At 40.7% G+C, this 24950-nt stretch overlaps 1 protein-coding gene across 5 annotated transcripts in view; it reads left to right on the top strand.

Moving 5' to 3' along the window:
* The window catches only part of tll1 (tolloid-like 1), a 55609-nt gene extending 33918 nt beyond the window's left edge, over window positions 1-21691 (top strand). For 3 of the 5 annotated variants that reach the window (XM_034231486.1, XM_034231485.1, XM_034231488.1), the window contains 14 exons: window positions 1166-1281; window positions 1517-1619; window positions 2219-2335; window positions 2542-2687; window positions 3104-3299; window positions 3404-3529; window positions 4333-4493; window positions 4579-4759; window positions 5585-5698; window positions 11815-11940; window positions 15335-15462; window positions 18120-18333; window positions 18658-18908; window positions 19980-21691. In XM_034231486.1, coding sequence (XP_034087377.1) covers window positions 1166-1281; window positions 1517-1619; window positions 2219-2335; window positions 2542-2687; window positions 3104-3299; window positions 3404-3529; window positions 4333-4493; window positions 4579-4759; window positions 5585-5698; window positions 11815-11940; window positions 15335-15462; window positions 18120-18333; window positions 18658-18908; window positions 19980-20114 — 2114 coding nt within the window. In that variant the 3' untranslated portion in view covers window positions 20115-21691. Of the gene's footprint in view, window positions 1-1165; window positions 1282-1516; window positions 1620-2218; window positions 2336-2541; window positions 2688-3103; window positions 3300-3403; window positions 3530-4332; window positions 4494-4578; window positions 4760-5584; window positions 5699-11814; window positions 11941-15334; window positions 15463-18119; window positions 18334-18657; window positions 18909-19979 lie in introns of those variants that run through there. The other 2 variants (XM_034231487.1, XR_004570507.1) reach the window with 2 other exon arrangements.
* The last annotated feature ends 3259 nt before the right edge of the window (window positions 21692-24950 follow it).

A 24950-nucleotide genomic window follows, 5' to 3' on the forward strand; every position in this document is an offset into this window, starting at 1 on the left:
TGTGAGAAATGTCCATAACATTCCAATCCAGCTGCAAATCATTTTATGTTGTTGTCTTTTGTGTGATTAAAATAAAGTCAGTCTTGATCACTTAAAGGTGGGGTAGGTAAGTTTGAGAAACCGGCTCGAGATACACTTTTTGTTATATTCCATGGAATGCTCTTAACATCCCGATAGCAATGAATATCTTAAGTGCTTTGACAAAAAATCCATAAAAAAATGTCTTCTGTGGAAGCCGTAGTACTGTAAAAAGCACGACCAATCATCTGAGCCGGCCCGGCTAAAATAACTGGATGGCCTACCTGCCTGTCAGCCTTCCATCTGTGCACAAACTTATCTCGTGCCCTCATTGGTCATGTGCGCGTTCATGTGTGTTGGAGGAGGGGCTCTGTTACGAAGTGGCAGATTTTTTCCTGCTGTGTATTTTCAAATTCTAGCGCACTCGAGCTGGTTTCTCCAAAATTACCCCACCTTTAAAGTAAAATTACTTTATTCTGATCCACGGTGATGAGGCTTAATGACTGTGGTTAGACCTCACGTTTGCACTGATACACACAGGAATACAAACACTCATACTGCTGTCTCCAAAATTGAACAAGCCAAACACAACATCAAACACAAGTTTGTTTTGGAGGGCAATTGTAATTCCTTTACGGTTTTCCTAATCAGGAAAACCCCCTCTAAAAGTTTCCATATGGACAGATCAGGTATTAAAGAATGAAGCTGTTGTTTTGACAAAATAGTCTGTTGTACATTTATTTTGGTAAATTGGCAGTTAACGATTAAGAATAATAATAGATATGAGAGCCATGTGTTCTTTAGTGATGTACCAATCACAAGCATCGGTACACAGATGAAAGGATTACGCACAACAACAGGACTCACCACAAAAATGTAACTCCATCTGTATGTGTGGGTGTGTTTTGGAATGTGTGTGTGTGTGTGTGTGTGTGTGTGTGTGTGTGTGTGTGTGTGTGTGTGTGTGTGTGTGTGTGTGTGTGTGTGTGTGTGTGTGTGTGTGTGTGTGTGTGTGTGTGTGTGTGTGTGTGTGTGTGTGTGTGTGTGTGTGTGTGTGTGTGTGTGTGTGTGTGTGTGTGTGTGTGTGTGTGTGTGTGTGTGTGTGTGTGTGTGTGTGTGTGTGTGTGTGTGTGTGTGTGTGTTGCAGCATGCGGAGAGACACTCCAAGAGTCAACGGGCAACTTCTCATCCCCTGGTTACCCCAACGGATACCCATCATACACACACTGCGTCTGGAGAATATCTGTTACACCAGGAGAAAAGGTGCACATACACACACATAAACTCATGAGCACACACACGGGCACACACACACAAAGTGACACACACAGAGTAGCAGTGAATTTGCATGCATTAACAGTAAGAGCCTGCTGATGACGATATATTGATTATGTCCTCACACACTACAGGTGCCTTCCTCATCGCCACCTCTCTTCATCTGGTCTCAGGTGCAAACATCTGTATTAAATATGTTAAATATTTACTTTTGCTCCTCCAGATTGTCCTTAACTTTACCACCATGGATCTGTATAAGAGCAGTCTGTGTTGGTACGACTACATTGAGGTCCGGGACGGATACTGGAGGAAAGCTCCGCTGCTCGGTAAGACCAGGGCACCGTCAGCCAGAGGGGCGCCGGCTACTCTTTAGTAAACTCTTTTCTTGTTAGCACGTTCCTTCTTTAGCTCATTAATTCTGCTGAAATCACCTCAGATGAACAAGGTTACTTCCACACTGACATTGCAAACCTTGCTTCTGGTGTTTTTAACCCTAAATCAGAAAATGTTTCAAACGCTGATAATACTGGCGCTGCTTTTTAGTTTGATGCTCCAGGATTGAGCTTTAGACACAGTTTGATTCCAGATTGTGTCCTTAGTCACAACAAATCCTTCCTTGACCGAATAACCCTTTTCCAGAATAAAACAAACCAGCTTTAACTACCGTTGGTTAAAGTCCAACATTGATAACAAATTACAAACATTGCTGACCTTTTAATTATTATTTTGTACTACAACATACTTGCTGTGACTGTAAACCCATGTCCAGACAGACAGTAGTACCGTAGTCTATATACATGTTTCATATTCATGTTGTTATCATGTTTTTCTCATCACTTTTCATAGGCTGTATTTAATAAAAAAACATTGGACAACCAAGTTATCTTTCATACAGGGTTTGTTTTTACATGTGTGTTTTTAACAGGCAGGTTTTGCGGGGATAAAGTTCCTGAAGTCTTGATCTCCACTGACAGCAGGATGTGGATTGAGTTTCGCAGCAGCAGCAACTGGGTGGGAAAAGGCTTCGCTGCCATCTATGAAGGTATCGCTTCTTCCATAGAAAACCAATATTCACATAAATAAATAACACACATATTGTAAACCCACAGCACACAATGAAAGAAAGACTGGTTTCAAATTCTAGATGTTTGACATTATTTATACATTCACGTGTTTCAGGTGTTTATGCTAATTTGTCCCATCTGTCCATCTGTCTCTGTCTTTCTGTGTCTTTGTCCCTCTGTGCAGCGATCTGTGGAGGGGAAATCACCAAGGACTCAGGACAGATTCAGTCCCCTAACTATCCTGATGACTACAGACCGTCCAAAGAGTGTGTGTGGAGGATCACTGTGTCCGAGGGATACAACGTCGGGCTCAGCTTCCAGGCCTTTGAGGTGAGTCAATCCGTATGTGTGTGTTTTTCTTCCTTCCCCTTTGTGTGTGTGCTCAGGAATGTCTGGGTCAGATTTCACGCTTGTATAGTTACTAGGAAGTTAATAATGTTAGTCCTACATATGTTTGTGTGTATATGTGTGTGTATGTTAGGATTAGTGTTGCGCTGTAAAAATGTCCCCATCCTCACTTCACTCTTGTAAGGTCAGAGTTCAACGTAACACAGAAGCAAAGATCAACCTCATTTCAAATAGCTTTAGTCTCAGACACTTCTCTTGGGTTTAAAAACACAAATAATGTCTTGTACAAAGATAGAATTTGAACTTGTAGTTTTCGCTGGAATATTTGATAGTGACAGGATGGATGTTGATATTCACAGTATTTTTTGCATCTACAACGTGCATGAATGGTTTTGTAGATCGAGAGGCACGACAGCTGTGCCTACGACTACCTGGAGGTCCGAGACGGCCCTCTGGAGACGAGCCCTCTGATTGGTCGATTCTGTGGCTACGACAAACCTGAGGACGTGCGCTCCACCTCACACACACTGTGGATGAAGTTTGTCTCAGACGGGACGGTGAACAAGGCCGGCTTTGCTGCTAACTTTTTCAAAGGTGTGTGTGTCAGCTGATTAGGTTTTCTCAATATATTCTAACACAAAGCCTTTTTGATTCGTGTGGAAATAAATGTGCGCTGACGTGTCTGACGTGTTTTTCAGAGGAGGATGAGTGTGCCAAGCCAGACAATGGTGGATGTGAACAGAGGTGTGTAAACACTCTCGGCAGCTTCAAGTGTGCCTGCGACCCGGGCTACGAACTAGCTCCTGACAAGAAGAGCTGTGAAGGTAACTGTGTGTGTGTGTGTGTGTGTGTGTGTGTGTGTGTGTGTGTGTGTGTGTGTGTGTGTGTGTGTGTGTGTGTGTGTGTGTGTGTGTGTGTGTGTGTGTGTGTGTGTGAGTGAGTGAGTGAGTGAGTGAGTGAGTGAGTGAGTGAGTGAGTGAGTGAGTGAGTGAGTGAGTGAGTCTGAGTCTGAGTCTGAGTCTGAGTGTGTGAGAAAGAGAATCATTCATGTTTGTATATGTGCATTCCTTTGGCTGTTTTCTTCTGTAGGATATGAGTCTACCTCATCAGAAAAAAAAACATCCCAACGGCCTCCATCAACAGGAAAAAACATCTTTCTGACACAAAGCCACATGTCTCTCAGCTCCAATGCCAAACATTCTGTGAATGTCCTTTAATTCCATGAAGTTGATTGGTTCCCATAATCTCCCACATATTGAAACAACTGACCAGACCACTTCTGACGCAGAGAGAATACGCTATGCGTTTGAAATATCCAAATTGTGGTTTTGCTCTATTCTTTGAAGAGCAGTAGTTACTCCCGATCCCCAGGGAAATAATGTGGGAAAATCCTGAAGAAGGTGGATAACATGTAATTAAAAAACAAAGAGAGGATTCTAGCTGCAGACTGAATCAGTCATTCAGAACTAAAAGAAGCATGGCGATGAAATTGTAGGAAAAAAACAGACTCTTGACCAGAGTCACTACCTACTGCTAATATACGAGGCTTTTAAGCACGGCAATCCCAATAGGTTGTTCTGTGAAATGCTGTCTTTGTGGCTTGTCTGAATTGTCTGTGTGTTTCCAGCGGCATGCGGTGGTCTCCTCTCTAAGCTGAACGGCACCATCAGCACTCCTGGTTGGCCTAAAGAATATCCGCCCAACAAGAACTGTGTGTGGCAGGTGGTCGCTCCCACTCAGTACCGCATCTCCATGCAGTTTGAGGCCTTTGAGTTGGAGGGAAATGAGGTGAGTGTTTGTGTGTGTTGTCTTTTAATGGGCAAAGTAGCCATCTTGTTGATGTGTGTTACGAGGGCCTTGTTTGTGTGTTTAGGTGTGTAAATACGACTACGTAGAGGTGCGCAGCGGCCTTTCACCGGACTCGAAGCTGCACGGTAAATACTGCGGCACCGAGGTTCCCGAAGTCATCACCTCGCAATATAACAACATGAGGATTGAATTCAAATCTGACAACACCGTCTCCAAGAAAGGTTTCAAGGCTCACTTCTTCTCAGGTAAGACACTTGTGTTACACCTGTGTGTGTGTTCGTGTCTCAGTGGGTGGGAAGAGCACATTTTTTTGTTTGGATAGTGCAAATGAAGATTTATAATAAATCAAATATGATAGCTCACCGGGTGCTTTGCTAACCCCCTAAACATTAATATTGGATGAACATGCAAAACCAATTTTAAATGTAAATTGAAAACATTTTGTTAATTGATTGTGTTATTATTTGTACCTATGATATACAATTCATACTCACTACTATTGCTGCACAATGCATTGTTTTTACGCCTTCTTCGTGATTTCCACCTGCACGAGAAACGCAGAGAGAAAAAAAAAAGTTTCACATTTTTAGTTGAAAGCAATTAGTAAATGACATTATAGAATGCAACTATCATTGTTTTTTATCATTGGTGCCTTTCATTTTCAGTTCAATGCTTAATTTTCCAAAGCAAAAAGGTTGAAATGCTGAGTACATTTCAATATCTTCTTATTCATTGCAGTATTATCCTTAGCTTATTTAACAATGTCATCACATAAGGCATATGTTACTCATTGTGCATCCCATGTGACTCCATTGTGGTTAAATGCTTAAGTTTAAACATCAAAAACAGTGAAAGCTGGTGGAAGATAGAATTAAAACCAAAATCTTCAGCCCTGATTCTTTTGTTTCCCTCCACTGAGTGTTTGTTTGTTTGTATGTCGACGTATGTCATGTTTTTTTTAGTATTTGTGTTAGTTAATATCCATATGTTTGCACACCCCTCTGTTTTATTGTCTGTGTCGTGTTGTGTCTCCGCTCCTCCACACTCCCACCCTGCCCTCTCTCCCTCAGACAGGCTGGCTCTGTGTCGTATGATTGTGTTTGAGTCATGCAAGGACATAAAGCGCCGCCGCTCTCCCCCCCGCGGCCTTATCAACAAGCTGGCAACCTCATCAAAGGTCAGAGGTAACATGACCTCACAATCGGACTCTCTGATTGGCTCTCGTCTACCATGTGACAGGGAATGGAGTGATCCCGTTTTATCGTGGATCATCGTTTCACTCCATTCTCCTCCAGAGGGAAACATGTGCTTTGTCCAAATTCCATACTACAGATCAGTTTTACTGATAGTATTTATACAACACAATAATAACAGTTTTACTGAACACAATAATAACATAGGAATTTCAGCAGATGAATAATATCATTATACAAATGTATATGGGCCAAATAAAGGTTCAGTGCAAGCTGCAATTAGAAACTAAGATTAAATTGTTAAAGTTATGTTTTTTAAATATTTGCCATATTGTATTATATTTGTATCAAACAGTTTCCTTGTTATTATTTGCGTTAGGCACACAAAAAGGAATGTGTTTTACCAATTTGTTGTAAAAGAAAATAATAAATGTACTAAAGGAAATCGATCAAACTGCAAGCTACAGTCTTTTTCAAATGTCCAAATCTCCCAAATGTATAAAAGATATTACTTTTTATTGTCTGGCATGTTACAGAAATGTCACAACTTTCCACTTTTGGTTTTAGTTGGAAATTAAATTAAATTGAGTTAATTAAATTGAAATGTTTTAGAGCCGTGAGAGTCCTTCTTTCTGTTGCGTAATAGGACAAAATGGTCTATGAGCACCACAATTGAAAATCAAATTAAAATAGGTATGTACTATTTTTTTATTGTTACTTTGGAAACATGCACTGTACACCCTAGGAACCCACACAGATTTAGTGCGTAGTTATGGAATTTGGACACAGCTATGATTCCCCAGTACAAAACCTCAACAAATATTCCCCACTCGCCGCTCCTGGGATGAATTTGTTGGATGTTAACATTAGATAATAACAATTATAGGAAGTTGTCCTGAAGCAAAGGTCCACATTTCTCTTTTATTACTCTAACATTTACAGTGAGTAAAAGGGAAAACAGGCAACTTCAATTTAACCTTTCCGTCTTCGTCAGAAGAACTAAAGCTGTCAACTGGATGATCTCGTCAAAGTTAAACTCCCTGCAGAACACCTGGAAGTTAAAGCACTCACAGTGGTGCATGGCTTCACAGAGGATTTACTAGGATAAAGTGTGTGCGTTTGTGTGTGTGTGTGTGTGTGTGTGTGTGTGTGTGTGTGTGTGTGTGTGTGTGTGTGTGTGTGTGTGTGTGTGTGTGTGTGTGTGTGTGTTTGATAAAAGCTGCTGTGTGAGTGGCTCTTCTATTGTCAGAAGCTGTTAGTTGGCAAAGATCCATCAGCTTTAGGGAGGTCCCTTTGGCCTCCCACACATCTATTCTATGTGAGTTTGGATCCCGGGCTACGAACTAGCTCCTGACAAGAAGAGGTGTGTGTGTGTGTGTGTGTGTGTGTGTGTGTGTATGTGTGTGTGTGTGTGTGTGTGTGTGTGTGTGTGTGTGTGTGTGTGTGTGTGTGTGTGTGTGTGTGTGTGTGTGTGTGTGGGTGTGTGTGTGCGTGTGTGCGTGTGGACATTGTGTACTTGACCTGAGCAAGATACAATGAACACTGGAGCATCTACAGCAAAGCTTCTTAGCCTCTGTTAGGGTGAGAATGAGCCCACAATAGGACCGTAACCACATCAGACAGACACACACACACACACACACACACACACACACACACACACACACACACACACACACACACACACACACACACACACACACACACACACACACACACACACACACACACACACACAGAAGAGTACAATTTAGTAGTTTCATTAAAAGCAGATCTAGTTTGATTCACAAGCTCTTGAGTTGAGGTGAGACTCGGCGTCTGTGTCTAATCTCACATCTCTTTATGGGAATCTGTCTCTGTCTCCATCACACACACACACACACACACACACACACACACACACACACACACACACACACACACACACACACACACACACACACACACACACACACTCTCTGCTCAGTCTCACACACTCTCCCTTCCACATGCTCTGTCTTCCTGTGCGGTCATCTGAAAATTCCCACCTCTCTGTCTCCGACACCGAGCGAGTCCTCCCTGTGATCCTCCAGTCACAGTGACGAGAAGCCGTGTGGTGAGAAGAAGCCACACATTAAAGGATGAGGGAGAGGAAATGAGCAAGAAGCTGTAAAACAAAAACACCCTCAGATGGTTTCTTTCAGTTTTTGTTTTAAGGCTACAAATATTTAAACATTTTAACCTCTTAACGAGCAGCTGCCTGTCACTTATTATAAACTCATACTGTGCCGCCAAACATCGTTCAAGTTTACAGACAGCTTTATTCCCAGTTCCTGTGGACAACGGATTCCCGTGCTTAAACCTCTAAGTCTTTATGTTTGCATATTATATATTACTTATTTTACTCATTGTAAACATCATAAAGCTTTAAGAGATGACAGGCTGATCCATAATATGGATAATGCTGTCAGGGATATGTTTTGGATTACATTAAAGCTACTTAGAGAAATAAGCATTTTTGCTTTTCTACTGACAACGATAAAGTACTTCAGCAAGCAATTGGTTAGCCTAGCTTAGCACAAAGACTTACAACAGGAAAACAGGAAAACAGGGCCGTCCCCAAGCGGAGGACCCGGGTTCGAATCCGTCTCTGAAGCATTTGCCACATGTCGTCCCCACTGTCTCCCCGTTCAGCTATATCTCTACAATAAAGGCACTGGTTCCCCCCCCAAAAAAAGCATCTGAAAAGCTCTGTAATTAAAACATATTTCTTGTTTAATCCATGCAATTACTGCAGCATAAAACAAAATCCCAGAAAGATTTAATGTGCCTTGCTGTACCAACTTAACTGTATCAACAACATAGAAAATACCACTTAATAAGGATTTTAATAAGCGGAAAAGGCGAGAATATTTAATAATTCAATTCTAGTTGATTTTATGTAACGGAACCGCTCCATAAACAACAGTTAGGACTCATTGAACTTTCAAGAAAACTAGTTTTTCTTGTTTATATGCAAATGTGTGGAGCAAACTGCCCCAATACCGACTCAATTTATTCATGGCATCTACATTTATAATGTCCCACATTTCCTACCATGTTCCGTGGTAACGAACAACACAGATCACAGAGAAGTAGGTCTGCAGCATCTTTCCAAATGTATGGAACTAGGCTCTCAAGATGACGAACGAAGGAGACGTGTCGACAGAAGCTCTCGTCACATTTTTACAGCAGTCAGCTGAGTTAACATCAGATTGAACAGAGGCGGTCGGCCCAGGAGAGAACAGCTGATATGAAAACAGCTGTTACGGTCAGAGACATTTCCGAGCCAAGGCGTGAGTCTGACCACAGAGCAGCCATGAGCATGAACGCCAGGAGCAGCAGGAACACCGTTTTACAGGCCAATAGAAACACATTACTCACACTAACTAACTCCTTTGTGTGTGTAGGTGTTTCTATAACTCTAACTTTCTGTTACTGCTTTTTGTCATTATTTTTAGGGTCGTCCGCTATCAGTTAATTAATAGGTCGTTTTGGTTTTAGTCAACTTAAGATTTCTGTAGTCCATTATTATATTTTTACGGTTTCATTTATGAATGAAATTTGTGAGCAAATCTCTGGAAAACTTAAAGTGGACCTATCATGCTATATTTGAATAATATATTGTCGGGCCATACTTATATAAAACATGTCTGTGAAGTTTTTTTTTCAAAATACTAAACAGATCATGCATTTTAGCCATGCCTCATTTTGCTCTATTTGCTCTTTTCCAGCCCTGTTTTTGCAAGGGCTGATTCTGTGAGAAGTGTTCTTCGCTGCTTTTGTGTCAGATTACAGCGCCACTTACAGGCCTGGCATATGTACTACAGCATCTCCAGCGCTTTCGAGCGGCAATGGCCGTGGCCCAACCCCTCATTCCCCTGATAGGTGGAGAGTTGCCCATATAGGCGGAGCACCCATTTTCTGACAGAAAAATTGAAATCTGTATCAGTCTGTATCAGATCCGTTGTAGCCCCGTTTTTAGAGATTTGGGTATGGAGGAAAAATAGAGAGCATTGTGTTTTCTGACAATTGGTGAGTTCCCTGACACACCGGGGACACATATTCATGTATAAAAGACATACAAAAGTGCATTTTGCATGATAGGTCCCATTTAAGATTTTAACTGTATTTTTTATAGAACGTGGGTTTGACAGATCTGTCGATTAAATCAACTAATCTATTTGACAGCAATAGCTTCTGTTCCTCTAACCTTTCTTTGGGAATCTTAACAAAGCCACCGACACATAGTAGTCTACAGGATCGGCGTCCACACAGCGGGTTGTGTTAAATAGTCGATGTGTCAGTCCTGATTGTGTTTTTTCAAACATAATCCAACAAAAGAATAAAGAATAAACAGTTGAACGCTTACGACATTGAAGTAGCGCTTGATTAGTGCAGTAAGCAATAAGTGAGTCAGCTGGGCATGCTAACATTTGCTGTCAAAGGTACGGTTTCAACTATTCCCATTTTCCTCTCTGTTCTGGGAATAACATTTATTTGGAGAAAAGCTTGACAGGCCAGGGGCTTGTACTACGAAGCCGGTTCAACCTAACCTGGATGTGTTTGAATTAGCCGGTTGGCCTAATCCAAAACATACGCGCTCTCGCTAAACGGTACTACGACGCGGGTTATCAAGTGGATCGCTCAAGCCGGCCGTGTCCTATCTAGTTAGGTGCGCATTCACATGAAAGGGGTGGTATTTGGAGCATTCGACCAATCACAGACATGGAGAAGCATACTGACAGCGCAGCGTCATACTTCCTGAATGAAAAGTCAACTATAATATTAGACATATGAAGAAGTTAAACTTTAAACATCCATGACTTAAATACTTGATCCAGGATCAAAGCCACAGAGCTGCACCTGCAAGGTGAATACAGCTGGTAACAGAACAAGCGTTTGAATGCGTACATTAACAGGTTTATGATATCACTGCCCCGTCTAAGACACCATCTGACTTTCATTACATTTGACTCGAGTGTTTCGTCAACTTAATGTGTTGCTTAAAATAATACTTCTGCATACAGTATGTGACACTGTGAGTGTTGCACGGCCAGATACGGCTCAGCTGACTCAGATCAGGAGATATATGATACATTATGATGTGATATGCCGCGGACTGTACTTAATGTTACTCTGATCCGGTTACTTATGTTGTGGCAGATATTTAAGTAAGCTTTCTTAACGCTAATGTTATAATAGTCAGATTGCTCTGAAGATGGAGGTGATATTCTATTCATGTTCACGTTCACACAGTCGGTGATTTTTGCTGGCCGTCTTTCCTGCGACGGCAGCTTTTCTGTATTTCCTTTCTCCTGTAATATGACTTGATCGCTTTAAACTCCGCACACTGAGCTCTGATTGGTCAGCAGGCAGTGCTTTCACTGAGTTGATCTCCTAGCCTGCAACCTAACCTGCTCCGGGGCAGGTTAGCCGCTCAGCATCAGTTACCATGGAGATCTAGCCCGCTAAAAAGAGAACCAGCTTCGTAGGACCGGAAAGCCGGAGTTTTCCCTGAATTTAGCCGCTAAGAGAAAATCCTGCTTCGTAGTATACCCCCCCCTGCAGTGCCAAAACTGTTTTGGGGAGGGGTTTAGCATACTGTCAAACCATCTCTTCCGGCTTTCACTCTCCTAACGCCCTGTAATAAATGTTTTAATTGACAGGTCAGTATCTGCAGGCTCACAGTTGTTGTTGTTGTTGTTGTTGTTTTTGTTGTTGTTGTTGTTGGTGATCATGTTTGCCTAGCATGATGCTGAATATGTACTGTATGTTCATGTTTCTCACCATTTGCCATGTTCTCTTTTACTTTCTTTTTTACTCCCATTGTCGTTGACCTTACTTCCCTAGTTTGATTTGATTGTCCTTCTTGAAAAATCACTCTTTGTTTCTTCACATCTGCCTTTTCAATGCTATCTTTTCACTCCTTTACTTATCATCTTTTTTTCCAAAACTCTCTTCCCCTTCCTCAAGGTCTCATCTTTCCGCTCCTCTCCCCTGCTTGACCTCTTGCTTCCCTCCACACCTTCTTTTTTTTTCCTTTCTGTTTCCACATGATTGATGTGTTGCATGTGTGTCTCTCACAGACAAAGATGAGTGCAGCAAGGACAACGGCGGCTGCCAGCACGAGTGCATCAACACGGTGGGCTCGTACGTTTGTCAGTGTCGCCACGGCTTTGTGCTGCATGAGAACAAACATGACTGTAAGGAAGGTGGGTTTCACGTGCACTCACATCAGCACACACACTGGCATAAAAGCATGGGAGTGCACATGCACGTGCCGCCACATTCACACAAGCATGTGCCCCTTCACAAGAACAGTCTGCGTCCGGCTTACAGCCCGTACTCTGTTTATCCTCATCAGAGTCCTCATGACAGCAGACTGGACCTTTCCATTTGAGGACTGTTTTCTTTACATGCTTTCAGCTCCAGATCTGAAGGTTTGAGGCTTAAGATGTGGAGATGTTCTACTTTTAGTTACAAATATGACAACTGCAATCGTGAAAATGAGATGACTTTGACTTGAGGTGTGTAAAACTTGACTGGCTTGAAACTTGAACAAATCCTTGAGAAACACCATTAATAATAAAAAGACAGTGTCAGGCAGGTTTAGCATCAGATGTTAAGTAATTGATCACTCTAATTATATTATTGTTTAATATTAAAATATTTGTATCTTTACTTTGAATTTTCTATTGATGACTTGTGACTGGCTCTGAAAGACTCGAGTTTAACTTTTCATTTAAATACATCAAAATATTTTCAGTGAATTTGTTACTTTACGTGGACTTGCCCAAGACATCAGACATTACTCTATTTAATTATAGATCATTTATAACATTATAATACAGCATTTGTTTGGTGACAAGGTATTGGTCTGTGGTCAGGGGTACGGATTGACATGAGACTTGATAATAAAAATGTATTAAATTATAAAGTTCTTGTGTAGGTATTAAGAGATGCTTAACTTAATTTGCCTCATAAGACTTACAGTATAGTCACTGCATCTGTGTCTGCTGTGATGTGTGTTTTTGTGTGAGGAACACACGCACACACACACACACACAAGAGGGAAAAAGGTTTAACTTTTACATTATTTATTAAACACTTTTACCACAGTCGCCTGTGCACACACATACACACACCTGTTGAATTGACATATTATACTCAACTCTTTGAAGTTGAACTTTTGAACATGTACACACACACCACATCAACACACACACCTCTCTAAAGGCTCCCTGTGCTGCTCATAAAAACACTCGTGTTTCAAACATCTGGGAGCTTGAAAGCTTCACATGTAGCGCTGTCTTCCTGTGTGTGTGTGTGTGTGTGTGTGTGTGTGTGTGTGTGTGTGTGTGTGTGTGTGTGTGTGTGTGTGTGTGTGTGTGTGTGTGTGTGTGTGTGTGTGTGTGTGTGTGTGTGTGTACATCCACACAATATGAGCGTGTGGAAGTATAAACATGGGGAAATGTGACATCACACTGACATTTAAATAGTGTGACATGTACTGTTGACATGTTGGATAAATGCAAAAATCTCTAAAAAGTTATAATGGTCTCCTGCCAGAAGTGTGTGACACTATGAGACACCAGCAGTGGAAAAACTTAAACTTATCTTTTTCCTTTCAGGAAGACATCTGTAAAACTAGAAACTGTTGTGTTATTTACTTTATTACTGGTTCTATTATGATGCGTTGGAAGCTATAACATTTCCTGTTGCAGACAATAAGTGAAACTGAAGAGATAGTCGGTTATGTCAGAAATACAGAGTCTAAATCTGTATAATGTTTTTAGTTAGATTACTTCAAGGTGTGAGGGTTTCTGTAATAATAGTGTGTATGGAATATGACGTCTGTATTTAATATTATGTTTGACTCTCCTTTACATTTACACATTGTTATGTTGACTCATCCATCTCATTCTGTACATGGGTCCAGTTTTTCTGACTCTTAATAAAGACTGTCGCTCTGGAATACATCCTGTTGTCTTTTGCATGCCTCCTGTCTCCTATCCCCCCCATTAAGCCATTTGTTTTTTTAAGTAGGGTTTTCCTAGAAAACATGTATAGACTAACACAAAAGGAATCCCACAAAATCACCACTTATACCCCACTATGTTTCTGCAGAGAGCCTGTTCTCCGCCTGTATTTTCTCTTTTATTCTCATTCTGCTGTTGGAGTATCTCTGGGCGTAAACCTCGATTAAAAACGTAGCGACCAGCTGCCAGAACATAGCATCCAGAGGAGGTGCTGATGTAACATGGCAAGAAGACGAAGCTCAATTTAAAGCCAGAGGGAATCTTCTGGTTGGTTTTTACCCTATTGGGCACCCTAAGCCTCGGCCCTACTCTTTCTGCCTTTAATTACTATAATAGATTAATAATAATAATAATAATAATAGATTTAATTTGTTAGCGCTTTTACAGATTTTTACTATGACACGCTGATGCCATGTTTGGCAAGTCACAACACATTAGAATTAGAAGCGCTAATTAAATAGGCTAGTACATCAATCCAAAAAACTACAGGGTAACTGTTTCTTTCTGGGATCCTTATCGCCATTTTTACTCAGATTCTGTAGGACTTGAGACTTTCTCTGAAAAACTGGAGAGTGACTTGGACTTGCCGGAAAGATTCAGCACAAACAGAACGAACCATTGACTGAGAAACAGTTAATGTAACTTTATAATTTATGTAATTTACTAGTTTGGTCAAAGCTGAGAGTTCAGCTCAGTCCCAAAGGTGTTTTTATTTATTTCTTTGCAGAAGGTTATTTGTTGCATTGGAGGTACAGTGTAGATGGATGTAGTTGTTTTGGGTTAAGATGAAGCTGACTGTTAAGGCATGTGATTCATATAATTTTCATACTAACGGAAACATCCAGTGATCGCTCGTACAACATATGGAAGCATCTGAATTCTTAATGTTTCTTCATCTCTATCTGTCTTCCTTCTATTTGTCACTCATTTCTGAACTCATCCAAAATGGACCCTGAATCTTAAAAGGATGTGATTGAAATGGTGAATCTTGTAACTGTGGCCGGCAAAAAAACAAACAGCAAGAAACTGAATTCAACGCTCAATAATTCATGTTCCAATCCTACACATCTTTTGCTTTTAAGATCCATGGGGGCTTATATTTGAAATAACAGTGTTTACAATGAGTTCTCTGTTTTTGTAGGAATGGTTAATGTAAATAAATGAGCACACAAATACAATTTTCTTTGCTTTTATGCTATTAAATTATTTAAATTCCAAGGTTTGGTCACATCAAGAACATTAACATTAATTTCACCTTTAAATATTGTATGTAATGAATGATTTCTACGACTAAAAGAGACTTTTTACGAGGTCTCCATCCTTGCACAGTACAGTAGGCTCAGTGTGCAGTGTTTTTTTAAAGCATGCGTGCGTGCTTCCATGTGAAATTCACACTGAGCTTGTCATCAGGATGTGTTTCTTTGAAATCTTTTCTCTCTCGTTTGGTTCTCTCGTTTCTCCTCTTCCTGTTCCCTTTCCATTTCCTTTGACCTTTTCCTGTGCAGCCATGATTTTAACTTCCTCTTTATGTGTATGCTTGCGTGTGTTTTTGGATGTGCGTGTTCAGCTGAGTGTGAGCATAAGATCCACAGCCCCAGCGGGACCCTGAGCAGCCCAAACTGGCCGGACAAGTACCCCAGCCGTAAGGAGTGCACCTGGGACATCACCGCCACACCCGGACACCGAGTCAAGATCGTGAGTGATCTGAAATCAAGCGGATTGTGAAGCTTCTTTAACCCATTTTCCTTTAGCATTACTGGCCCTCTTCCCTTCCTCATAAATAAGCATTATTCTGTCTGTGGGGTCATATCTCATGTTAAACCCGCAGGCTGCCCTTCTCTCGCGATGATCTCTCTTTCCCATGTTCCACTTATGAAACCCAAATGAGAACGGGGGGAGAAAGTTCACGTTTGTATATTCGGGCTAACTGCAAGCGTGTGCTCATGCGTTAGAAAGAGGCCTTGGGCCGTGGCCATCTGTGTTCTTGTGGCTTTCTGCGTATGTGTGTGTGTCAGCGTGTGTGTGTTTGTGGGTGCATTTAGCCTGCATGTACACACACACACACACACATGCATGTAAGCATGTATGATCACCACAAAGTCATTTTTACTTTATTGAGTTGCAGCGGATGTAATTATTTGAGAATATACCAACATATAGTGTGTCATGTGCATGATGGCTGCACTGAGGACTTCCAAGTGTGATTGTAATTTGTAGGAAGAGAGACAGAAAGGTAAAGAGGAGAACATTATGTGAGAGAAGCAATGGAATTTCTCCTGACTCAGGTGATTTCCAGAAGATACTTGCAAAACTTGATTGAGTGTATCGAGACACAAACCATCAAACAGGCCTTTGAGCATCAGACAATAATGTGGTCTAATTTTGTGATACACTTTTACGCTTCATACCATCACGAACACTGTAGATAAACAGCTGGAATGCTGGCTGCATTATTCACACACTTACCTGCATATCCTGTACCTAGAGCATCATAAAGTACATGAGGGGGGAGATCAGGATCATGTATGTCCCACACTGACATGTCCTCCTCTGTACTGTAAGTACATTAAAAGGAGCAGTGACGAAAAGCTTTTTACTTTCTCTGCAGAAATTCAGCAATGACGGTTCCCATGTGTTTAAAGTCAGCTGCTGACCTTACTTTGTAGTCTGCTCCTACATGGGCTTCATTTTATCTTGCCAATATGTAATAATGTAAAAGAATGCATGCAAGCAAAGCTTATTGGGACCATACAAATATGTGCAGCTAACGACGCAGCATCAACGACTGTTTTTGATAATGTTTTATATTTCCGATTCCTTGATTAAATATATGGTCTACTCTACAATATATCAGAAAATAGCAGCCGTCTGCTGATGTTGCTGCATGCATGTTATAAAAAACAGTCATCAACCGTCATTTAGTGTTGATCTCTTATCTATGCTTGCATAACTGAAAATCATCAAAAAAGCACATTAAGTACTTTTTGGCTCCTGATTTAAATGTGTGACTACATTTATTTTACGCACTAACATATGAAATGTGTTGTTGTGTGTGTGTTGAGATTAATAGTGGTTAGCGCGTAATGACATCACAGCGGGATATATTTAAAACCAGAAATCCGGGTGTAGACTTGTAATTAAGGTCATTCAGTTATTGTCTCTCTCTCTCACACACACACACACACACACACACGCACACACACACACACACACACACACACACACACACACACACACCCTAAACTCTCTTGGGAGAAGTAAACAGATCCACAAACCAGTATCTCACCGAGCTACAGTCAGAAACATCTGGAAGCCATCACGACCCCACAATCAAAAACTTCCCCTCTCGGTAACGACATCCGCACATCAGCCCACCTTCGCCCACCTCCCTCTTTCCGCCTGGCCGGTAAAATCAGTGCGGTACGGTGTTTGTGGTGGCGTCATGGAGCACGGTTCAGAAGACAATCAGAGAGGTGTATGAGTGTGTGTGTGTGTGTGTGTGTGTGTGTGTGTGTGTGTGTGTGTGTGTGTGTGTGTGTGTGTGTGTGTGTGTGTGTGTGTGTGTGTGTGTGTGTGTGTGTGTGTGTGTGGGAGAGACGCCTGCAAGGTGTTATGACTCAGCTCACGGTGACTTGATTAGATTAGTAGTCGTGACACTGTGTACATGCATGTCAGTGTGTAAGCAACGTGTAGGCAAAGAAGCAGGCGTCCTTGTTCTGCAGATTTATATCAAAGAATATAAAATGCTTATATTTTAATTCTGGTTGAAAGAGCTTTACAGATGTGTAACATTGACGTAAGATTATTTCGTAGTGTTCCCTGCATCTCTACGAAATGTGTCTCATTTAGGAACTGTTAAGTTCTTTCTTCACCAATATTGCTGTCTTTTGACCACGATAGGCAGCTGTTCTCACATGTAAAGCTCCTACAAACCAACTAGCTGGTTATGACCATGGAGCACTACAAAAGCTAAAAGGTCAGATCATTCTCTCAGGGTTTGGCGGAGACCAGAAGAGCGCTAAAATCAAAAACACCATGGTTTCTTACCACACAGATTGTTTCAGTTCCATCTGCTATAGGTTTGAGGGATCTGTGTCTAAGATCTGTGCATCATCTTAACCCAACAGAGGTTGATGGAGTTAAATATGTGTTGTTTAAAGCATTGAAAATCACAAAACTTGCCTTCCCAGATACGGTGTCCCTTTTTATTCTGATTGTACCAGGGGCCTAGCCTTCTAAAAGGTTTTCATTCAAACTATTTTCTAATAAAGAAATAGTGATTGGTACTCTTCTTCTCTTCTACACCTTCTTGCCTCTCACTCAGTGCTCTCTCCTCTCTGCTTCCTTTCCAGGCCTTCAATGAGTTTGAGATTGAGCAGCATCAGGAGTGTGCTTATGACCATCTGGAGGCCTTTGACGGGGACACTGACACGGCAGCCATCTTGGGTCGATTGTGTGGCAGCAAGATCCCGGAGCAGCTGGTCTCCACTGGAAACAAGATGTACCTCCGCTTCATTTCTGACGCCTCGGTGCAAAGAAAGGGCTTCCAAGCTACACACTCCACAGGTGTGTGTGTGTGTGTGTGTGTGTGTGTGTGTGTCTGTGTGGAAGAACGACCAAGCGCTTATGTGTTAGTGATAAAATAACACTTATGTTAGATTTTGTGTCTGTAAAGAGCATCACTGACAGTCACCAGACTGACTTGTAAAGTTTGAATAGTTTTTTTAAGAGCAATAACTCCCCCCAGTGGTTCACAACAGCACATGCATGATGAATATCATTTGTGAAATCTGACTAGAGTTTATTGAGTTTTTAGGAAAACACAAAATTTAACAAATGCCAGATTTTTCAGATTAAAATGTCCCTCTTTCTGACCCTGTGTCTCTGCAGAGTGTGGAGGTCGTCTGAAGGCAGAAGCTCGTCAGAAGAACCTCTACTCTCACTCCCAGTTTGGAGACAATAATTATCAGGGGCACACTGACTGTGAGTGGCTGCTGTTGGCCGAGCAGGGCTACGGCATCGAGCTGAGCTTCATCACGTTTGAGGTAGAGGAGGAAGCTGACTGTGGTTACGACTACATCGAGCTGTACAACGGGTACGACGCCAACGCACATCGACTCGGTCGCTTCTGCGGCTCAGGGGTAAGATTTGAGTTCTTATTAAAAGGGAAATTTTTCACCATTTGATTGACTTTTACACCAAAACGAACAACAAATACATTCCAATAAAAATAATTGCTCATACCTTTAAAGGCAGCCATTAGATATTTCCAAATAAAAAATGTATTAACTTTTATTAAGATTACTTTTTTGTTTTAACTTTAACAATACAATTTTCCTGTAGTGATGATTGTGTCGTTTAATAATCACTGAATTTCTAAATTTGTCAAAGGAAAAAAAGCAATTGGTACAGAGATTCATGTATGTTGTTGACACCTGTAACCAGTAGCATTAATACAATACCTAGTCTTTGTCACCTCACATCAACATTTTGAGCTAAAACTGCTGAACAAAGGTGCCCTATTTAGGAAAAAATCAGATTTATTTACTTAATTAAAGGTGGGGTAGGTAATTTTGGAGAAACCAGCTCGAGTGCGCTAGAATTTGAAAATACACAGCTGGAAAAAATCTGCCACTTCCTTACAGAGCCCCTCCTCCAACACACACGAACGGGTACATGACCAATGAGGGCACAAGATAAGTTTGTGCACAGATGGAAGGCTGACGGGCAGGTAGGCCATCCAGTTACTTTAGCCGGGCTGGCTAAAATGATTGGTCGTGCTTTTTACAGTACTACGGCTTCCACAGATGACATTTTTGAATGGATTTTTTGTCAAAGCACTTCAGATATTCATTGCTATCGGGATGTTAAGAGTATTCCATGGAATATAACAAAAAGTGTATCTCGAGCCGGTTTCTCAAACTTACCTACCCCACCTTTAAGTATAACAAAAATTAAAAAATGTATCAATAACACAGTGAAAAAATGACCTTTATCTTCAAATATAAGTAAAAGACTTTCCACCAATAAGAATACAACAGTCAAACCGGTTTCAAAAGTCTTCTAGTTAATGTTCATTTTTTACAGAGCTAATGAAAATGTTTCCTGGAAGTTGGGAAACTATACCTAAAAACACACCTTTGACATATAGTATATTGTATTTTGATATTAAAGGACTAAGTTATACAGTACTCTCTCTCTCCCCCCCTCAGCCCAGGGAGGGGATCTACTCGCCCGGAGGTGCTATGCTGATCCGTTTCCATAGCGACGACACAATCAGCAAGAAGGGCTTCCACATCCACTACACGAGCACCAAGTTCCAGGAGAGCCTTCACACCAGGAAATGACCTCACACACACTCAGCCCGCGACCTCTGACCTCTGTGCAGCCCCCCCCTTCACCCTGACCTTCACTATGGCAACAAAAAAAAGTACAGCCTGTCCCCTCTGCTCGGACCCGACGTACAGAAGTGGATGTCCGCAGGAGGAAGACGACACTTTGACGTGAACATTAGTCTCTCTCTGCGGGTCATCAGACAGGAAACACATGAGGGCTGGTTTTCATTTCTGCACATCAAGATACAGTGTGGATACTAAAGAGTACAAACACAAACACACAAGATTCATATTCAGAATATAAACTATGGCTTCTCGAGGAGTAAGGAGCTTCTGCTGAAAAGAAAATGCATCCAACACAGGAGTTTTTTCGGACTTCTTGTGCGACTTACTGTGATCAGACGGCTGCTCATACCCACAGTAACTGAGAGGAAACTCTAAAATAGACATTTTTATTGCCTTTGATGCCTGGGAACTGGTCTCTTCACCCCAGCTCAGATCGGCTGCAGATGATTTTAATTCACGTCTTATTGTAAAACCCATTGTGTTTACTGTATGTGTGTACAGAGAAAACAAACAAAAGGCTGTCATGTTTGCTTAAAGCTTATGCAGACGACCATCATGGAATGGGAGAAAAATATATAAAAAAATGCAAATGGAGAATTTCCAAATGATCTGTGATGTTATTGTAAAGCCTTGCATTATGTTGTGTGTGTGTGTCCGAGCGTGTGTCCATGCCGTTTGAGTTTTTTTGCACCATCTTGTAACAAACTTTCATGGATGTTTCCACCTCACCCCTCCCCAAAAATAAAAGTGGATATCGTAAGGGAATATTTTCACAGCTGTCTCTCGGAGTGACACGATTCTGATTGATGGAGAGATTCCCATGGTGCTAAAAATGAAACTACACTGAATGACAGATGACTGCGATTGGAAGTAAAGGGTTTCAGTAGGAGACACAGTCGGCGTGCAAACAGCACAATGCATCAACAGCACTAGTCCTGTGGAACTACAACATTGCCTTAGAACCAAAATGGATGCTGTCCGAGAGTTTTCAAGGTTTTTTTGGCAGCATGTTTCATTCGTTGGAGATCTTGAATGGTTTTATCGTGAAAAACAAACATGGGAAATGTAGTCTGTGTGTGAGATAAAGTGTCAATGGTGCATGAGTGTTTGTGTGTTGAAGCTGCTTTCAGAGATACATACACACATGCTTACACATCCACAAATGTTGTGCGCTTTTTCCCCCAACATATCTCAGCACACACTTCCCTTTCTGTATATTTGGAGCGAGGAGAGCAAAGTGCTGTAAAGTTGAAAGAATATCAAGGTGCAAACAGGTTGCATCGTTTGTTGTGTTAAATGCAAAATGTGTAAGTGTGTGTTATAGGAGATTATAAAGAAATAATGTGCGTGTATGTCTGTAAACTGTATGTTTTTAAGTTGAATCATTCATTGCTGTACGTGCCAAGCTCCACCCTGATCCACTGTAGTTTTTGTTTTATCACTCAACCTCTGTGTCTGTAGTTCAGAGACACTGACATGACGTCCTCTGCATCAGTCATTAAAATACACACAGGTCAAAACTACACTGTCTTTTGTGGATTTTTGCTGGGTTTTATGAATGGATGTACGTTGTTTTGACCTGTTGAGGCAGATAAGTGCCAAATATTGATCAAAATCAAGGCATATTCCCTTGTGTGATAGTTATTTATAAGTGTTTTATTTCACATAATAATTATATTATACTTATGTTAGCAACCTTTATTGTAATTTTCTGTTTAGTCCATTACAAAGGTGAAGTAAAAGAAGCATTTGAATGTTTTCGTCAGACTACTTTATTTCATGTTCCTCTAAAGCTCACTTATTCTACTTGAACAGTCATATTGTGTGTTTCTATAGAACCTGGAATAACACTTTAAACCTATTCAGTGTTACATTTAATTATAATCATTTGGGAAATATGATTATGATCACTTGGTCAGCTAAGAAGATACGAGTAGGCCTACTGTTAAAAATAATGTCTAAAAAATAAATATTGCTCTAGAAATGAATATAATGCTGTGTATCAACTTCCAATAAATAAAGTGGCTAGGCTTAACTAGGCTTATTATTTTTGATGCATTCTGAAGAAAGAGTCACTGCTGAAGTTGTTGTTCCTTGATGTTTAGAAAAGAAATAAAAACAATCACAATTGCAGGACCTCATGGTTAACAGGAACTAGCCTAGCTTAGCTCCTTTATCATCCACAAACCCTGCTTTTAAAAGCTGGTTTAAACCATCATCCAAGGCCGTAAAAAAATTAGTGGTGTGTGTGTGTGTGTGTGTGTGTGTGTGTGTGTGTGTCACAGCCTGCCGAGGCTATAAATGACTTTGATTTGTTGTTTAAATAGGGGGCCTACCAAACCCCAGGGCCTGATGGCAGGTTAAGGCGGGCTTGGCCGTAACCATGGAGTCAACATTGGGGGGGACCAACGATTCAATCATAAGTTGAATATTCATTTTGTGCCATTCTAAAGGAAAATATATTAAAATTCACTAACACATGGGATACTTTAAAACCTGTTAAACCCCATGCCCCCGCCCATGGGGGCAAAACACAACAATATTCACGAAACTGTGTCTCAGGCATGGGCGTAGGAAGCATTCTCAATGTGGGTGGGACAATGTGACGGGGGGTGTGGGCAGGTGGGGGACCTAACCTCCTCTAGGGGGGTCCGTGGGCATGTTTTTTTAAATGTTGAAGTTGAATGCATCAATCTGGTGCACTTTGAGAGCAACATTAGGGACTACATCTATGGATACATCTCTCAACACCCATATGAAACAGAACTGTAACAGATTTACTTTTTCTTTATGCATATTTTACAAATCACCCCCCTAGCTACTATTCCTGAAAAGTTCGTTTTTTAACATCAGAACTACAAGTTATTTACACAAAGAAGCTAAACCGGAGGGTTCATTAACATTACCATTACGAAATAAAATAATATAGTTTAGGGCTAACTAGAAAAAGATACCAGAACTGATGGAGGGCAAATTAAAACATGGCTGACGTGCTTGGAGCATCAACGCTAACTGAAGCTGGACTCGGACGTGCAACAGCAAAATACACCCCCCGGGTACAAAATAAAGGTATGCATAAACAAACAAAGGTGGAACAATTTACATATGAAAAGAATATATCATTTTGGTGAAGAAAATAAAGATTTTCAAGTATACAAATAGCCAAAATAAAAAAGTCATAGAATAGCAATTTTATTTTTATTTTTTTACAACATTTTGAGCGTATCTGAATATTGGGGGGGGATGTGCCCCCCCCCCCCATGTATATGGTGAATTCGGCCCTGCCATCATCACACCCGTAGATCACACCCAGGTGACAATTGTCGGAAGTGACAACCAAATATAAATGTGAGCTGTGTAAACAAGTATTATTAATAATAATAAACAAAGGCTAAATAGGAATTGTGGTTCCTACAGTCTGATATAATAGTATTTAATGGTTTACTTTTAACGTCTCGCTAAGGTGTGGAAAAACAACACTGCGCATGCACAAAGCCTAGATTTCCTACGTTTCCCCCCAGCTGGGGGTACACCAAATACTGTTGTAGTCTGAAAAAGTTTGTATCGCATTTGAAGAAGAGAAAGATGTTGATTATCTTTTACAGCTAAGAAGAACCTTATAGAGTTGAACTTGACATCAAACACCACTGATAGTAAACACACACAAAAAAAATGATTTAACGTGGAGTGGTTGTCCGAGACCAAAACAGCTAACTGCTAGCTTGCCAGAGAAGACACGTTTACTTTCCGTTTTCTTTAACTTTATTCTGAGGGCATTGCACCTCAAAGCCAGACTTTTAGGATGTCAAGCATCTTTCTGAGAGGATTATTAAACATGAAGGCAGCATGACAACAAGCTGAACCTTGGCAAACATGGCAACCCAAACTGACATAACTCACATTAAGGACAACAGTCAGGTACGTGTCTGATTAATATAACCTGTGTTAAACTGTGGGAAATATGAAGTATACAGTGATCAATTGGACACATATTTTATCCAAGTACTTGAGGTACTTCATTACTGGGACTGAATACTCCATTTCCTGGTTCTTTATACTTCCAGTACTTCTCAGATACTTTTTACTTCACTACATTCACTACAAGATTCAGAATAATCCTACAACAAAGATACACCAAACAATGTATCATGTATTGAGATCAAATGTATTAATTTATTGGTTAAATTCACAAGCCAGCCAGAATAAATAGGCCTTTAGTTTAAAAGTGTACACTGCTCATTTACTAGTCTATGGGATGAACACATTATCCAATATTTAAATTAAATGTATTTTAAAGAAGGGCCGGAAGAATGACTTTCAAAATGAATTTTCAAATTTTCCAAAATGTAAAAACTACATCAAGGCTATATTTTTTAGACACTTTGACAACAATATGATCGTTGATCTACATAGATTAAGATCTATGTTTGACCCATTTTAAGATTTTATGGATAAGCCACGACTTACCTTTTATAGGATCAGTTAGACCGGCTCTGAGTTAGACGAGCTTCAGGTGTCACACTTTTATGCAACCGGGTGCAACCACACATAGCCACGTGCTGATATACAGCCAGAGGACCACTAGAGGGCGCTCTGTTCAAGGTTTTTAAAGTTGCTCTGAAATGGATCAAATGCTGGTGTTTTTTGTCATTTTACTTATAAGGAATGGTTGAAGTTTTTAAAATGACAGCATGAGTTTCTCTGAGATGAAAACGGAATGTTGATCAAATATGTGTAAAACTCATAAATGTTTTTTTTTTTAAATGAGAAATAATACTTTTA

Source organism: Gymnodraco acuticeps, unplaced genomic scaffold (genome assembly GCF_902827175.1).
Source record: "Gymnodraco acuticeps unplaced genomic scaffold, fGymAcu1.1, whole genome shotgun sequence".
In the NCBI taxonomy this organism is placed as follows: Eukaryota; Metazoa; Chordata; class Actinopteri; order Perciformes; family Bathydraconidae; genus Gymnodraco; species Gymnodraco acuticeps.